The sequence below is a fragment of the Oncorhynchus masou genome, chromosome 16 (assembly GCF_036934945.1).
Source record: "Oncorhynchus masou masou isolate Uvic2021 chromosome 16, UVic_Omas_1.1, whole genome shotgun sequence".
In the NCBI taxonomy this organism is placed as follows: domain Eukaryota; kingdom Metazoa; phylum Chordata; class Actinopteri; order Salmoniformes; family Salmonidae; genus Oncorhynchus; species Oncorhynchus masou.
The window spans coordinates 38916397-38928907 of NC_088227.1; the positions used below are offsets into that span (position 1 = coordinate 38916397).

At 44.1% G+C, this 12511-nt stretch overlaps 1 protein-coding gene across 1 annotated transcript in view; it reads left to right on the forward strand.

Moving 5' to 3' along the window:
* LOC135557935 (ryanodine receptor 3-like) overlaps window positions 1–12511 on the forward strand; it is a 259087-nt gene that overhangs the window by 58096 nt on the left and 188480 nt on the right. Inside the window, exons 8-9 of the mRNA XM_064991658.1 lie at window positions 1768–1880; window positions 10048–10147. Of these exons, the coding sequence (XP_064847730.1) occupies window positions 1768–1880; window positions 10048–10147 (213 nt within the window). The remainder of the gene's footprint in view (window positions 1–1767; window positions 1881–10047; window positions 10148–12511) is intronic.

Here is a 12511-nt window from a genome sequence, read left to right on the forward strand (position 1 = left end):
TAGTCATTTTAGGTCGTCCTCCCTTGAGATTAAATTATTTATTTAAAGGAGAAGGAGAAAAAACTCTGTGGGTCCTTCCCAAATGGAGCCTAAGGGCCCTGGTCAAAAGGGCCCTGGTCAAAAGTAGTGCACTATAAAGGGAATGGGTTGCCATTTGGGACACATCCTGTGGCTGCTGTGGAGCCAGCATTGTATTGGTAGCTCGGTGACATTTGAACTACAAAATGAAGCGGAGTCATTTATCAAACCGGATGTGATACTTAACCCTTTACACTCGTGGAACTTGGCCTACATGGATATAGGGTTAAATTGACATGTTTCTTAAAGAAGAAATAGTTCCTGAGTGGCGCAGCGTTCTAATGCGCTGCATTTCAATGCTAGATGCGTCACTACAGACCCTGGTTCGATTCCAGGCCCAATCACAACCGGCTGTGATTGGGATTCCCATAGGGCGGCGCGCAATTGGCCCATTTGGGAAGGACCCACAGAGTTTTGTCTCCCTCTCCTTTAGATAAATGATTTAATCTCAAGGGAGGACAATCTAAAATGACTATTCAGAAAGCTCTATACCATTGGAGCAAGGCTGTGTGTAATATGGAATGGTACCTAACACCATTAGATGTAGTTACAGGGAGCAAGGCTGTGTGTGTAATATGGAATGGTACCTAACACCATTAGATGTAGTTACAGGGAGCAAGGCTGTGTGTGTAATATGGAATGGTACCTAACACCATTAGATGTAGTTACAGGGAGCAAGGCTGTGTGTGTAATATGGAATGGTACCTAACACCATTAGATGTAGTTACAGGGAGCAAGGCTGTGTGTGTAATATGGAATGGTACCTAACACCATTAGATGTAGTTACAGGGAGCAAGGCTGTGTGTGTAATATGGAATGGTACCTAACACCATTAGATGTAGTTACAGGGAGCAAGGCTGTGTGTGTAATATGGAATGGTACCTAACACCATTAGATGTAGTTACAGGGAGCAAGGCTGTGTGTGTAATATGGAATGGTACCTAACACCATTAGATGTAGTTACAGGGAGCAAGGCTGTGTGTAATATGGAATGGTACCTAACACCATTAGATGTAGTTACAGGGAGCAAGGCTGTGTGTGTAATATGGAATGCATAACCATGGTAGAAATTTAAATGGAACTGTTTGGAGATTATGGGGAAAGGTGCAGGTGGAAAGATCTGTGATTTTCAAGGGCTACCTGTGACTCTACGAGACGTGCAGACTGGTTTCCATATTAATAGCTGACCTTGCTATTTAAATGTGCTGTGGCCCCCATAATAGAGGCACTATATCAACGTGAGGACGTTAAGAGCAGACAAAATGGCTGCCTTGAGTCTGTCTGTTGCCTGGCTTTGAAACTGTTGATCCTTGATATTCGAAGACTTCAAAATGTACTGATCAACAATCCTGCAGCAAATAATTATATACTAACAACACTGTATGTATAAGTGGACTATGGACTGCCAATTAAATGCAAGAAATGTACATGCCAGTGAAATATTTGAAGAAGTATGCATTTGTATTTCAATGGTAGACTTCTATATCTTTATATTTTTCATATCATTATGAAGTTACAAATTATTTGTTACCATAGTTACCATAGTGTTATTGTAATCTTAGATCCCGAGAACCACATTGTGAGTGCACTGGCTAGCAACTATTTTAACAGTCTGTCACAAGACACTATGATAGTCTGTCACAAGAGACTATGATAGTCTCATCCAAGGCCTGTCGTCTGTCTCTCCAGGAGAGGCATGTTGGTGGACCATCCACCCTGCGTCCAAGCAGAGGTCAGAGGGAGAGAAGGTCCGTATCGGAGACGACCTCATCCTGGTCAGCGTGTCCACAGAGAGGTACCTGGTGAGTATCTATCAATCAACCAGTAAACCAATCAATCAACCAATCAATCCGTCCATAGAGAGTTACCTGTGAGACCCAAATTGAACACTATTTGCGGCCCATTGTCACCTTTCAGTAGGTGTGAAGGTAATTATATGGTTTTAAGTTCCTCTAACTACTCACAGCCTCTCATATGGCCAGAGGCAGTTTCACAACACATAATGGGATATAACAGCAATGAGAACCACATCGATCCTAAAAACTCTCATAAATACTGTCTAGTCTAGCTACCCGACTGTTTCTGTATTCAACAGTGTTTTATCGCTGCCTTCCCCAGACAACAAGTTGGCTAAATCCTGAACAGATTGTCACGCTGGCAATATACTCTCACCTCCTTACAGACAATATCAACATGCTATTGCTCGTACTTTGGTTCAGACGGTTTGTTTTGATTTAAGACAGAGAACATTAAATCTGTTGTTCAGTTCACAGACTGTGGATCATTGCACATTTCTCCATCTCCTATATATATTTTTTTCCCTTTCAGTTTTTCACTTGTTGGTCTGTATTTCTGCTGGGTTGATTTATTTCCATGCCAAGTCATTTTAATATCTGAATATCTGTAGCGCCGGGCCTACCTCCCTGTTAGAGACCACTGGGGAAAGATTGAAAGTCCAAGTGGGGGGGAAATTATGTGTATTTTGGACGGATGATGTGCCTCACCGACCTCAGTGCTGACTGATTGATTGAGCAGGCCAGCAGGAGACCCAGGTCTTAGATCAGTTTGGGTTGTCTTGCCAGAGCAAGCTAAGAGACTAGGATTCAGCAGAGACAGGACAAACAGATCTGAGACCTGGCTAGGTAATGCAAGACAGGACAAACAGATCTGAGACCTGGCTAGGTAATGCAAGACAGGACAAACAGATCTGAGACCTGGCGAGGTAATGACAAGACAGGACAAACTGATCTGAGACCTGGCTAGGTAATGTAAGACAGGACAAACAGATCTGAGACCTGGCTAGGTAATGACAAGACAGGACAAACCGATCTGAGACCTGGCTAGGTAATGACAAGACAGCACAAACAGATCTGAGACCTGGCTAGGTAATGACAAGACAGCACAAACAGATCTGAGACCTGGCTAGGTAATGTAAGACAGGACAAACAGATCTGAGACCTGGCTAGGTAATGACAAGACAGGACAAACAGATCTGAGACCTGGCTAGGTAATGACAAGACAGCACAAACAGATCTGAGACCTGGCTAGGTAATGACAAGACAGCACAAACAGATCTGAGACCTGGCTAGGTAATGACAAGACAGCACAAACAGATCTGAGACCTGGCTAGGTAATGTAAGACAGCACAAACAGATCTGAGACCTGGCTAGGTAATGACAAGACAGCACAAACAGATCTGAGACCTGGCTAGGTAATGACAAGACAGCACAAACAGATCTGAGACCTGGCTAGGTCAAGACAAGACAGGACAAACAGATCTGAGACCTGGCTAGGTAATGTAAGACAGGACAAACAGATCTGAGACCTGGCTAGGTAATGACAAGACAGGACAAACAGATCTGAGACCTGGCTAGGTAATGTAAGACAGGACAAACACATCTGAGACCTGGCTAGGTAATGTAAGACAGGACAAACAGATCTGAGACCTGGCTAGGTAATGTAAGACAGGACAAACAGATCTGAGACCTGGCTAGGTAATGTAAGACAGCACAAACAGATCTGAGACCTGGCTAGGTAATGACAAGACAGCACAAACAGATCTGAGACCTGGCTAGGTAATGTAAGACAGGACAAACTGATCTGAGACCTGGCTAGGTAATGTAAGACAGGACAAACAGATCTGAGACCTGGCTAGGTAATGACAAGACAGGACAAACCGATCTGAGACCTGGCTAGGTAATGACAAGACAGCACAAACAGATCTGAGACCTGGCTAGGTAATGACAAGACAGCACAAACAGATCTGAGACCTGGCTAGGTAATGTAAGACAGGACAAACAGATCTGAGACCTGGCTAGGTAATGACAAGACAGGACAAACAGATCTGAGACCTGGCTAGGTAATGACAAGACAGCACAAACAGATCTGAGACCTGGCTAGGTAATGACAAGACAGCACAAACAGATCTGAGACCTGGCTAGGTAATGACAAGACAGCACAAACAGATCTGAGACCTGGCTAGGTAATGTAAGACAGCACAAACAGATCTGAGACCTGGCTAGGTAATGACAAGACAGCACAAACAGATCTGAGACCTGGCTAGGTAATGACAAGACAGCACAAACAGATCTGAGACCTGGCTAGGTCAAGACAAGACAGGACAAACAGATCTGAGACCTGGCTAGGTAATGTAAGACAGGACAAACAGATCTGAGACCTGGCTAGGTAATGACAAGACAGGACAAACAGATCTGAGACCTGGCTAGATTATGTAAGACAGGACAAACACATCTGAGACCTGGCTAGGTAATGTAAGACAGGACAAACAGATCTGAGACCTGGCTAGGTAATGTAAGACAGGACAAACAGATCTGAGACCTGGCTAGGTAATGTAAGACAGCACAAACAGATCTGAGACCTGGCTAGGTAATGACAAGACAGCACAAACAGATCTGAGACCTGGCTAGGTAATGTAAGACAGGACAAACAGACCTGAGACCTGGCTAGGTAATGACAAGACAGGACAAACAGATCTGAGACCTGGCTAGGTAATGACAAGACAGCACAAACAGATCTGAGACCTGGCTAGGTAATGTAAGACAGGACAAACAGATCTGAGACCTGGCTAGGTAATGTAAGACAGCACAAACAGATCTGAGACCTGGCTAGGTAATGACAAGACAGCACAAACAGATCTGAGACCTGGCTAGGTAATGACAAGACAGCACAAACAGATCTGAGACCTGGCTAGGTCAAGACAAGACAGGACAAACAGATCTGAGACCTGGCTAGGTAATGTAAGACAGGACAAACAGATCTGAGACCTGGCTAGGTAATGACAAGACAGGACAAACAGATCTGAGACCTGGCTAGGTAATGTAAGACAGGACAAACACATCTGAGACCTGGCTAGGTAATGTAAGACAGGACAAACAGATCTGAGACCTGGCTAGGTAATGACAAGACAGCACAAACAGATCTGAGACCTGGCTAGGTAATGTAAGACAGCACAAACAGATCTGAGACCTGGCTAGGTAATGACAAGACAGCACAAACAGATCTGAGACCTGGCTAGGTAATGACAAGAGAGCACAAACAGATCTGAGACCTGGCTAGGTAATGTAAGACAGGACAAACAGATCTGAGACCTGGCTAGGTAATGTAAGACAGCACAAACAGATCTGAGACCTGGCTAGGTAATGTAAGACAGGACAAACAGATCTGAGACCTGGCTAGGTAATGACAAGACAGGACAAACAGATCTGAGACCTGGCTAGGTAATGTAAGACAGCACAAACAGATCTGAGACCTGGCTAGGTAATGTAAGACAGGACAAACAGATCTGAGACCTGGCTAGGTAATGACAAGACAGGACAAACAGATCTGAGACCTGGCTAGGTAATGACAAGACAGGACAAACAGATCTGAGACCTGGCTAGGTAATGACAAGACAGCACAAACAGATCTGAGACCTGGCTAGGTAATGACAAGATAGCACAAACAGATCTGAGACCTGGCTAGGTAATGTAAGACAGGACAAACAGATCTGAGACCTGGCTAGGTAATGTAAGACAGCACAAACAGATCTGAGACCTGGCTAGGTAATGTAAGACAGGACAAACAGATCTGAGACCTGGCTAGGTAATGACAAGACAGGACAAACAGATCTGAGACCTGGCTAGGTAATGACAAGACAGGACAAACAGATCTGAGACCTGGCTAGGTAATGTAAGACAGGACAAACAGATCTGAGACCTGGCTAGGTAATGACAAGACAGGACAAACAGACCTGAGACCTGGCTAGGTAATGACAAGACAGGACAAACAGACCTGAGACCTGGCTAGGTAATGACAAGACAGGACAAACAGATCTGAGACCTGGCTAGGTAATGACAAGACAGCACAAACAGATCTGAGACCTGGCTAGGTAATGACAAGACAGGACAAACAGATCTGAGACCTGGCTAGGTAATGACAAGACAGCACAAACAGATCTGAGACCTGGCTAGGTAATGACAAGATAGCACAAACAGATCTGAGACCTGGCTAGGTAATGACAAGACAGGACAAACAGATCTGAGACCTGGCTAGGTAATGTAAGACAGGACAAACAGATCTGAGACCTGGCTAGGTAATGTAAGACAGGACAAACAGATCTGAGACCTGGCTAGGTAATGACAAGACAGCACAAACAGATCTGAGACCTGGCTAGGTAATGACAAGATAGCACAAACAGATCTGAGACCTGGCTAGGTAATGACAAGAGAGCACAAACAGATCTGAGACCTGGCTAGGTAATGACAAGACAGCACAAACAGATCTGAGACCTGGCTAGGTAATGACAAGACAGGACAAACAGATCTGAGACCTGGCTAGGTAATGACAAGACAGCACAAACAGATCTGAGACCTGGCTAGGTAATGACAAGACAGGACAAACAGATCTGAGACCTGGCTAGGTAATGACAAGACAGCACAAACAGATCTGAGACCTGGCTAGGTAATGACAAGACAGCACAAACAGATCTGAGACCTGGCTAGGTAATGACAAGACAGGACAAACAGATCTGAGACCTGGCTAGGTAATGACAAGACAGCACAAACAGATCTGAGACCTGGCTAGGTAATGACAAGATAGCACAAACAGATCTGAGACCTGGCTAGGTAATGACAAGACAGGACAAACAGATCTGAGACCTGGCTAGGTAATGTAAGACAGGACAAACAGATCTGAGACCTGGCTAGGTAATGTAAGACAGGACAAACAGATCTGAGACCTGGCTAGGTAATGACAAGACAGCACAAACAGATCTGAGACCTGGCTAGGTAATGACAAGATAGCACAAACAGATCTGAGACCTGGCTAGGTAATGACAAGAGAGCACAAACAGATCTGAGACCTGGCTAGGTAATGACAAGACAGCACAAACAGATCTGAGACCTGGCTAGGTAATGACAAGACAGGACAAACAGATCTGAGACCTGGCTAGGTAATGACAAGAGAGCACAAACAGATCTGAGACCTGGCTAGGTAATGACAAGAGAGCACAAACAGATCTGAGACCTGGCTAGGTAATGACAAGACAATCATCCACATCACATCAATCCACTTGAAATAGTCCCTTTAAAAACAGTCGTCAAGTCGTGAAGCCCTCCGCCCAGGACAACCAGTGGCATTTATCTGGCCGATGAGCTGACAACGATTCCCAAACCTTCCATAACAAAGTCATCACTTACAGAGAGATGACACCTGGAGAAGAGCCCCCTAAGTAAACTGGTCCTGGGGCTCTGTTCACAAACACCAAGATAACATTTACATTACATTTAAGTCATTTATCCAGAGCGACTTACAAATTGGTGAATTCACCTTATGACATACAGATTCACCTTATAACCCACAGAGCCCCAGGACAGCAGCACAATTAGACCCAACCAAATCACGAGAAAAAAAAGTTAATTACATGACACATTGGAAAGAATTCACAAAAAAACAGAGCAAACTAGAATGCTATTTGGCCCTAAACAGAGAGTACACAGTGGCAGAATACCTGACCACTGTACTGACACAAAGTTAAGGAAAGCTTTGACTATGTACAGACTCAGTGAGCATAGCCTTGCTATTGAGAAAGGCCGCCGTAAGTAGACATGGCTCTCAAGAGAAGACAGGCTATGTGCTCACTACCCACATACAAAATGAGGTGGAAACTGAGCTGCACTTCCTAACCTCCTGCCAAATGTTTGACCATATTAGAGACCAATATTTCCATCAGATTACACAGAGCCACAAAGAATTCGAAAAATAATTCAATTTTGATAAAGTCCCATATCTACTGGGTGGAATTCCACAGTGTGCCATCACAGCAGCAAGATGTGTGACAAGTTGCCACAAGAAAAAGGCAACCTGTGAAGAATAAACACCATTGTAAATATAACCCATATTTATGTTTATTTATTTTCCCTTTTGTACTTGAACTATTTGTACATCGTTACAACACTGTACATAGACGTAATATAACATTTTAAATGTCTTTATTCTTTTGAAACTTGTGTGAATGATATATTTACTGTTCACTTTTTATTGTTTATTTCACTTTTGTTTATCTACTTCACTTGCTTTGGCAATGTAAACATGTTTCCCATGTCAATAAAGCCCCTTGAATTGAATTGAGAGAGAGAGAGAGAGAGTGAGAGAGTGAAAAAGAGAGATGCAAAGCATGAAACAGAGAGAGCGGTAGAGTGTGCTGGAAGCATTTGGAGAGGAAATGTGTAATTATAACACAGCTACACTCAGCGATGCATGACTTTCAACTCTAACAAAGGAAAACATTCATCTGATTCATCACCCTACTGACAAACAATCGACTGTTCCTCAACTATGGAATGAATATCACACAGGGGTTATTTCCTGAGTGATGAAGAACTGTTGGTTTTCTGATATCATTGATATGACCCATCCCAGTATACTCTCTTTTGCCTATGCCTAATTTCATTCTGAACGTCTTTGAAGGTTGTTGTTAGAGCTGTTGTCTCTATGCCGGAGTCCCAGAGCCTGTCTGTGTGAAGCTGTTTGTTGTGGATTAAACTGGTGTTGGCAGTCTCATTGTGATCAGTAGGCCATGGAGTCCCTTTGAGCTCGATAATCTCTTCTCCCCAGCGAAGACCAGCCTGGCTTGAGATCTTAATCTGGAGTTGCAGCCGATTCGGATCCTTAGAGAGGGGCGAATGGTCTTTGTGGCAGTGATGCACTGTAAAGGCTTTAGGCAGTGTCCAAACACTGTCAGGGTTCAGACAAAGTCATAAAATGCCAACTAGCTTCACAGGCCCAGTGGAGTCAAAAACATGATTTCCCTGTGTTGTATATACACCGAGTGCACAAAACATTAGGAACACCTGCTCTTTCCATGAAATGGACTCACCAAGTGAATCCCGGTGAAAGCTATGATCTCTTATTGATGTCACCTGTTACATCCTCTTCAATCAGTGCAGATGAAGGGGAGGAGACAGGTTAAAATGGGCAGGACAAAATATTTAAATGCCTTTGAACGTGGTATGGTAGTAGGTGCCAGCCAAACCAGTTTGAGTGTGTCAAGAACTGTAAAGCTGCTGGATTTTTTACGCTCAACAGTTTCCCGTATGTATCAGTAATGGTCTACCACCTACAGGACATCCAGCCAACTGGACACAACTGTGGGAAGTTGTGGAACGTTTCCAATGCCTTGTAAAGTCCCCGACCCGACAATATGAGTCTGTTCTGAGGGCAAAAGGGGTTGCAACTCAATATTAGGAAGATGTTCCTAATGTTTTGTACAATCAGTGTATAGTTCCACACTATGAAGTTGACATAATACTGTGAAATTGTGAAAATTATGATACTGCCCTTTTAGTGTACGAGCTGTTTGAAAAGACCATCTGAAATGTCAGCCTGTTTTAGTGGGATGGATTTTTGGCCTGACATCGCCAGGTGGTAAATTAGTTAATAGACCAATAGGAAAGAGACACCCAAACCTCTCTGCCAATAACAGCTAGTTTACAGTTTTCCCATCCCCACTCAGGCCACTTCCAGGCAGTCTGAGCTAAATTCTTCCTTGAGAAATTGCTCTTTGTGAAGAAGCTATTCTATTTTTTATTTTAATTGGAAAAAAATCACAGTAAGGTACTTAATTGTCACCCAGAAATGATTTGATATTGAGATAAAAATGGCTACATTGGACTTTAAATCTCTCTTTTACCCCATACCCCCCCCCTCTCTCTCTCTCTCTCTCTCTCTCTCTCTCTCTCTCTCTCACTCTACCCCCCGCCCCCCTCTCTCTCTCTCTACCCCCCTTTCTCTCTCTCTCTCTCTCTACCCCCCTCTCTCTCTCTCTACCCCCTCTCTCTCTCTCTACTACCCCCCTATCTCTCTCTCTCTCACACACACACACACACACACACACACACACACACACACACACACACACACACACACACACAATCCACTGCTTCTAACCCCATGCTGTTTCCTCTCTTCCAGCACCTGTCCATCTCTAGCGGTAGTTTCCAGGTGGATGCCTCCTTTATGCAGACTCTGTGGAACGTCCAGCCTACCTGCTCAGGAAGCAACGTGGCTGTAGGCAAGTACACCACGACTCAATTATACAATTCTAATTTCATGTTAATCCTTCATGAACTAGGACATATTTACAGTGCCTTGCAAAAGTATTCGGCCCCCTTGAACTTTGCGACCTTTTGCCACATTTCAGGCTTCAAACATAAAGATATAAAACTGTATTTTTTGTGAAGAATCAACAACAAGTGGGACACAATCATTACATTTACATTTACATTTAAGTCATTTAGCAGACGCTCTTATCCAGAGCGACTTACAAATTGGTGAATTCACCTTCTGACATCCAGTGGAACAGCCACTTTACAATAGTGCATCTAAATCATTAAGGGGGGGTGGTGAGAAGGATTACTTATCTTATCCTAGGTAATCATGAAGTGGAACGACATTTATTGGACATTTCAAACTTTTTTAACAAATCAAAAACTGAAAAATTGGGCGTGCAAAATTATTCAGAGCCTTTACTTTCAGTGCAGCAAACTCTCTCCAGAAGTTCAGTGAGGATCTCTGAATGATCCAATGTTGACCTAAATGACTAATGATGATAAATACAATCCACCTGTGTGTAATCAAGTCTCCATATAAATGCACCTGCACTGTGATAGTCTCTGAGGTCCGTTAAAAGCGCAGAGAGCATCATGAAGAACAAGGAACACACCAGGCAGGTCCGAGATACTGTTGTGAAGAAGTTTAAAGCCGGATTTGGATACAAAAGATTTCCCAAGCTTTAAACATCCCACGGAGCAATGTGCAAGCAATAATATTGAAATGGAAGGAGTATCAGACCACTGCAAATCTACCAAGACCTGGCCGTCCATCTAAACTTTCAGCTCATACAAGGAGAAGACTGATCAGAGATGCAGCCAAGAGGCCCATTATCACTCTGGATGAACTGCAGAGATCTACAGCTGAGGTGGGAGACTCTGTCCATAGGACAACAATCAGTCGTATATTGCACAAATCTGGCCTTTATGGAAGAGTGGCAAGAAGAAAGCCATTTCTTAAAGATATCCATAAAAAGTGTCGTTTAAAGTTTGCCACAAGCCACCTGGGAGACACACCAAACATGTGGAAGAAGGTGCTCTGGTCAGATGAAACCAAAATTGAACTTTTTGGCAACAATGCAAAACGTTATGTTTGGCGTAAAAGCAACACAGCTCATCACAATGAACACACCATCCCCACTGTCAAACATGGTGGTGGCAGCATCATGGTTTGGGCCTGCTGTTCTTCAGCAGGGACAGGGAAGATGGTTAAAATTGATGGGAAGATGGATGGAGCCAAATACAGGACCATTCTGGAAGAAAACCTGATGGAGTCTGCAAAAGACCTGAGACTGGGACGGAAATTTGTCTTCCAACAAGACAATGATCCAAAACATAAAGCAAAATCTACAATGGAATGGTTCAAAAATAAACATATCCAGGTGTTAGAATGGCCAAGTCAAAGTTCAGACCTGAATCCAATCGAGAATCTGTGGAAAGAACTGAAAACTGCTGTTCACAAATGCTCTCCTTCCAACCTCACTGAGCTCGAGCTGTTTTGCAAGGAGGAATGGGAAAAAATGTCAGTCTCTCGATGTGCAAAACTGATAGAGACATACCCCAAGCGACTTACAGCTGTAATCGCAGCAAAAGGTGGCGCTACAAAGTATTAACTTAAGGGGGCTGAATAATTTTGCACGCCCAATTTTTCAGTTTTTGATTTGTTAAAAAAGTTTGAAATATCCAATAAATGTCGTTCCACTTCATGATTGTGTCCCACTTGTTGTTGATTCTTCACAAAAAAATACAGTTTCATATCTTTATGTTTGAAGCCTGAAATGCGCCAAAAGGTCGCAAAGTTCAAGGGGGCGGAATACTTTCGCAAGGCACTGTAGTTGTTTCAGGAATGTGATGTGCTTTACGCTGCTTTGTGACATACACCCCTGGGCAACCAACCCATACACCCCTGGGCAACCAACCCATACACCCCTGGGAAAACGACCCATACACCCCTGGAAAAACGACACATACACCCCTGGGAAAATGACCCATACACCCCTGGGCAACCAACCCATACACCCCTGGGCAACCAACCCATACACCCCTGGGCAACCAACCCATACACCCCTGGGCAACCAACCCATACACCCCTGGGAAACCAACCCATACACCCTTTGTAAAACATCCCATACACCCCTGGGCAACCAACCCATACACCCCTGGGCAACCAACCCATACACCCCTGGGCAACAAACCCATGCACCCCTGGGCAACCAACCCATACACCCCTGGGCAACCAACCCATACACCCCTGGGCAACCAACCCATACACCCCTGGGCAACCAACCCATAAACCCCTGGGAAACCAACCCATACACCCCTGGGCA